This window comes from Rhincodon typus, chromosome 26 (genome assembly GCF_021869965.1).
Source record: "Rhincodon typus isolate 14 chromosome 26, sRhiTyp1.1, whole genome shotgun sequence".
Taxonomy (NCBI): domain Eukaryota; kingdom Metazoa; phylum Chordata; class Chondrichthyes; order Orectolobiformes; family Rhincodontidae; genus Rhincodon; species Rhincodon typus.
The window spans coordinates 1585015-1591115 of NC_063357.1; the positions used below are offsets into that span (position 1 = coordinate 1585015).

General features: G+C 43.1%; 1 protein-coding gene across 1 annotated transcript in view; it reads left to right on the plus strand.

The window, feature by feature from the left end:
• The window catches only part of LOC125486118 (fibroblast growth factor receptor-like), a 24012-nt gene that overhangs the window by 12860 nt on the left and 5051 nt on the right, over positions 1-6101 (plus strand). The window contains exon 2 of the mRNA XM_048612321.1: positions 1539-1643. Within this exon, the coding sequence (XP_048468278.1) occupies positions 1539-1643 (105 nt within the window). The remainder of the gene's footprint in view (positions 1-1538; positions 1644-6101) is intronic.

Genomic DNA, 6101 nt, shown 5'->3' on the forward strand with positions numbered 1-6101 from the left:
ACAGAGCCTTCAGTCATGGCCCATGAGCTGTTTCTGATTGAAACTGGCCACATTAATGCTGAAAATGAAGCAATAGATTGGGTTTGAGAAATCCTCCACCTCAGTGTTGTTAATGTGTAGATCCTGTGGGATAGACTTCTTTATCCAACTCCATAGTTTCTGTGATGTTATCACCTTTAGGGTGATGTTCCACAACTTGCAGATGACACAAGTATTCAGACAATAACAAATGCCCAGAGGTTTTCTGTACTGTAACATTCAAGGCACAGGCTGTGTTGGAGATTACTCTGTACTGTTTGTATTAAATAAACTGTAACTAATCTTGCTGGAGATCTCCAAGTAAACAAAATCTGGGCACCACATTTGCATTATGTTTAGATATCATTGCTAAACTTGCTAACAACTCAAAGATAAGTCAGAAAGTGAGTTGTGAAGAGGACATTAGGAACCTACAAAGGGATATAGAGAGATTAATGGAGTGGGTAAAAATCTGACAAATGGAGTATAATGTGGGAAAGTGTGAAGTTGCCATTTTGGCATAATTTTGAATAAAACAGAAGTGTATTTTGTAAATGGTGCAGAGCTTTGAGCTACAGAGGGATCCAAGTGCTCTAGTGCATGGATCACAAAAGTTAGTATGCAGCTACAGCAAGTAATTAAGAAAGCGAATAAAAGGTTGTCATTTATTATGAAGTGAATTGAATATAAGAGTAGGGGGTTATACTTCAGTTATACAGGACACTGGTGAGACACATCTGGAGTACTGTGCAGAGTACCAGTCACCACATTTATAGAAGGATATAAATGAATTAGAAGCTGTTTAGAGAAAGTTTACTGGACTAATACCTGGAACAGAGAAATCAATTAGTGCAGTTGGCTGGATGGCTGGTTCGCAATGCAGAATGATACCAACAGCATGGGTTCAGTTCCCATACCAGCTGAGGTTATCAATGAAGCACTCTCCCTCTCAACCTCTCCCCTCACTTGAGGCATGGTGACCCTCAGGTTAAGCCACCTGAGGTCCTCTGGGACTATGACAACTTGACCTTTACCTGGACTGGGCCAGATGTCTCATGAGGAAAGGAGGGACAGACTTGCATCTACTGGTGTTGAGAAGAGTAAGAGGTAAAGTTGATTGAAAGATAGATGATGCTGAGGGTCATTGACAAAGTGGATATGGAGAGGATGTTTCCTCTCGTGGGATAATCTAAAATGAGGGGCCACGGTTTAAAAATAAAGACTTGCTCATTTAGAGATGAAAAGAAAGTTTTTTCTCTGTGTGGGTTGAGAGTCTCCAGGACTTTCTTCCTCAAAAGTTGGTGGATGCCGTGTTTAAATTTTGTTAAGGCAGAGATGGACAGGTTGTTGGTAAGAAAAGGAGTGCAAGGTTTTTGTGGGTGTGTGCGGGAATGTGGAGTAATAATGGCTGATTTGTTCTTATTGTGGAGTGAAGTGGGCTGGAGGGGCGAGTGACTGGGTGGGGTGTGTGGGGCTGGGGAAAGTTGTTGTCAGTAATGGCTCTTTTCTCTGTGTTTCAGCTTCTCCAACTACAGAGATAACCACTGCAGCCACTAACAGCATTGACTATTCAACTACTGAAGTCCCATCTACTAAAACTAAAGCAATCCCAACCTCAACCACAGGTGGGTCAGACATGAAGAGTGGAGATCTGGGGGCAAAGCTGGTGGGAAAGTGGAGGCGGGTGTTGGTTGGAGCAGGAGAGGTGGGGCAGGAGTAGGGGTGATGGCATGGTTACTGATCAGGGAATGTGCTCTTGTACTGATAGTGGTGGAGTCTCAGAATGTCGTGGCATTCCTGCTGCCAATCATCCCCGGGTCAGTTCCTGGACTCTGCAGTTCTATATCTATTTCTCATTGTACCTCTATCTCATTCCACACAAGTGCCAAGCAATGACCATCCCCAACAAGAGAGAAGGTAATCACTGCCCCTTGCTATTCAATGGCGTTACAGTTACTAAGGAGAGGTTGACCCTCCCTCTGATTACTCAAACAGAAGCACCCAGAGAAGCTCGCAATGTTTTGTAATCTGTTATAAAGGAGAGGTTAAATGAAAAGAACTCCTGACAGTCACTCTATAATCAACAAGTAACAATTTATTTATCTAACACTAACAGTGGCAATAAATATAAGTCCCACTTCCATAAATCAAAGCAATAAGAAAAATAATTTAAAATTTCATCTCTCAAAATTACAGCCAGGATAAGTCTTCTGGAATGTTCTGTGCCCTCTCCACTGATCCTCAGTCAGGAATGCCTTTCTCCATCGAATTCTTGTGTCAGGAATATTAACTAAGCGTACCGTTGTACCTTTAGTTTAGATGATTGTTTTCTGAGAGGTTAGAGGTTTCGGAGAGAGCCAGTGATTCTTTCTTTTATAGCTGAGAGCTGTTCTCTTGGTGGATGACAGTTGGTCTTACCCTGATTTTTAAATGCCCTCTTCTTTTATACCCTTGATGACCTATTAATTTCTTACAATCGGATTGGTCCTAGATTGTCAAAACCATCAGGTTTAAGTTTAGTTGGGTTTGGTATCTAGGGCCTAGTTTAAATTAATTGGCTAAATTCAAAAACCTGTTGTCTTGGTAAAAATGCTGCTTTGCCTGTTAACAGTTTAGCCTTTTGATACAGTGTTTGAATTGCGAGAACTCTCTGAGCATTTTCAGCTGCCTGCAAACATTTCTTTTTAAATCGCCAAGCCTAGAAAAACACATTATCTTTTAAAGGGACTATGCACTCTTCCCCCTCTATCTTTTTACAAGCATCAAATACTCTACTCAACTTTGCAACCATTACCATCACTGAATCCCCTGCTATCAATGTCCTGGGGGTTACCATTGACCAGAAACTCAACTGGACTCACCACATTAACACAGGGGCTACAAGAGCAGGCCAGAAGCTGGGAATACTGCAGAGAGTAACTCTCCTCCTGACTCCTCAAAGCCTGTCCACCATCTACAAGGCACAAGTCAGGAGTGTGATGGAATACTCCCCACCTGCCTGGATGAGTGCAGCCCCAACAACACTCAAGAAGCTGACACCATCCAGGACAAAGCAGCCCGCTTCATTGGCACCACATCCTCAAGCATTGACTCCCTCCACCACCGACGCTCAGTAGCAGCAGTGTGTACTATCTACAAGATGCTCTGCAGCAACTCACCAAAGATCCTCAGGCTGCACCTTCCAAACCCACGACCACGTCCATCTAGAAGGACAAGGGCAGCAGATACATGGGAAAACCACAACTTACAGGTTCCCCTCCAAGTCAGTCACCATCCTGACTTGGGAATATATCGCCATTCTTCAGTGTCACCGGGTTAAAATCCTGGAATTCCCTCCCTAACGGCATGGTGGGTAAGGACTACAGGCAGAAGGCAGCTCACCCCCACCTTCCTCAAGGGAAATTAGGAATGGGCAATAAATACTGGCCCAGCTAGCGATGCCTAGTCCGGTGAATTATGTTACGCCTTGCTGGGTAACACATGAGGAACTGAATTACACTGTTCATGGAATCAACACAAACGTTATTAGGTTTCATCCAAGTGTACAAAGTCCCCAGTTTACTTTCTGATAGACTCACAGTAACTGAAAACATGGACCAGGTTTCTGTAATTAACTGTTGTGTATTATAATTAAATAAATTATTTTATAGGTAAACAATTATTAACTGTCACCATTGTTCACACCCACAAGCTGTTCAAAAACTCAGGAACCAATCAGAGTGTTGTTGGCAGTCTGATGACCTGATTACTGTCACACAAACCTAACAGCTACCTGTTGCCAGCTGAATCTCATTTTGCGCATGCCCAGTGCCATGCCATCTACTTACACCTTCATCCACAAAGCAGCACTGTAATGAGCTTAAGGAACTTCCTTTCTAAAAGTACAGCAATTTCATCCCCAGTTCCTTGTAAAATGATCCTTTTCTCAATTCAGTCCCAATCAAAAAGAAAGTGAAACTCAAAGATGCAAACTTTACAAAAGGATTGTTTTTATAAATCACCTGCTGGTGGGTGGGGACAGCACTGTGGACGAAATGTTCGCCCCATTTGTGGTCCAGAGGGGACTGTGCTTCAATGTCACTCAGTGCCTCGTTGCAGCATCTGGCATCAGGAGGGAGGGCCACTAACAATGCCACTACCAATCCCACTCCCCCTTTCTCCCTCATAACCCACACTCCTGCCATCACTCCCTGCTGGTCTGAGCTCCACCAATAGTCCTGCTCTTTATGATGGGATGAAACTTTGACAAGGTTCTGCATGGGAGACTAATCAGTAAAGTTAGATCACATGGGATTCGGGGAGAGCTTGCCAAAATTGGCTTAATTGCAGGAAACAGAGAAGGTTGGAGTTGCTTTTCAGACAGGAGGCCTGTGACCAGCAGTGTTCCACAGGGATTGGTGCTGGGACTGCATTTGTTTGTCGTTTATATAAATGATTTTGATGAGAATATAAAAGACATGGTTAGTAAGTTTGCAGATGACACCAAAATTGGTGGTGTAGTGGACAGTGAAGAAGGTTATCTATGATTATAAAGAGATCTTGATCAATTGGGCCAATGGGATGAGGAGTGGCAGATACAGTTTAATTTGGATAAATATAAGGTATTGCATTTTGGTAAAACAAACAAAGGCAGGTTTTAAACAATTCAAAGTAGGTCCCTTGGGTAGTGTTGGAGAACAGAGATACCTAGGGTACAGGTATATCATTATTTGTGTCACGTATAGGTAGGGTGGGTAAGCAGGCCATGCTCAGACCTTTGAGTAGAGGAGTTGGGATGTTACATTTAGGTTGTACAAGATACTGGTGAGGCCTCTTCTGGAGTACTTAAAGTTTTTGAGAAGATTTGTAGCTTGGGTTGTGGATGGGGTTGTTGATTTGTTCACTGACCTGATACTGTGGAGTACTATGTCCAGTTCTGGTTGCCTTGTTATAGGAATGTTATCATTAAACTGGAGAAAGTTCTGAAGAGATTTACCAGGATGTTGCCAGGAAGGGAGGGTTTGAGTTATAATGAGAGGCTGGAGAGGTTGGGACTTTTTTCACTGGAGTGTAGGAGGTTGAGGGGTGACCTTGTAGATGTTTATAGAATTGTGAGGACCATAGATAAGATGAATGGTAGGTGTCTCTTCTCTCGGGTGAGGGATTTCTAAACTCGGGAGTATATTTTTAAGGTGAGAGGAGAAAGATTTAAACAAGATATGGGGGCAACTTTTTTTACACAGAATGTGGTTTGTGTGTGGAATGAACTGGCAGAGGAAATGGTGGATATGGGTACAGCATTTAAAAGACATTTGGATAAGTACATGAATAAAAAATGTTTGGAGGGATATGGGCCAAATGCAGGGAGGTGGGACTAGTTTAGTTTGGGATTGTGGTTGGCCTGGACTGGTTGGACCAAAGGGTCTGTTTCTGTGCTCTCTAATGTTTGACTCCTTTGATGAACCTGGTCTCTATGATGTTGGGTCCAATTAAAATCCTATTTCTGGATGATATTGGGTCCAGCAATGATCCTTGTACTCCAGTCTTCTAAATAGGAAGACCAGCATTCCATTAGCTTTCTTGGTTATTTTCTACACCTGTTCATGAAATCTTAAGGATCTATGAACCTGAACCCCCAGGTCTCTTTGAATATTCACTGTATTTAACTTCATACCATCTGGAAAGGACCCTGATGTATCCTTTCTCGGTTAAAACTCAATAACCTGATGCTTGCTTACATCGAACACCATCTGCTATGGTTTTGCCTGTTCACCTCTATCAATATCCCTTCGTAATTTTATTTTATCTTTGTCTCTGTCATGTGCACTCTCACTCCCTTTCTCTCTCATTCTTACACCATCTCTCAAGCTCTCTTTTGCTCTTGCACTCTTACTTCCTCTCTCCTTTACACTCTCCAAGTCTCCCTCTCCCTTCACTCTCTCACACTCTTTCTCTCTCTCCCCCTCACTCCTTCTCTCTCTCCCCTCTCTCTTGCTCTCTCTCCCCTCTCTCTTGCTCTCTCTCTCTCACCTCTCTCTTGCTCTCTCTCCCCCTCTCTTGCTCTCTCTCCCCTCACTCCTTCTCTCTCCCCCTCTCTCTTGCTC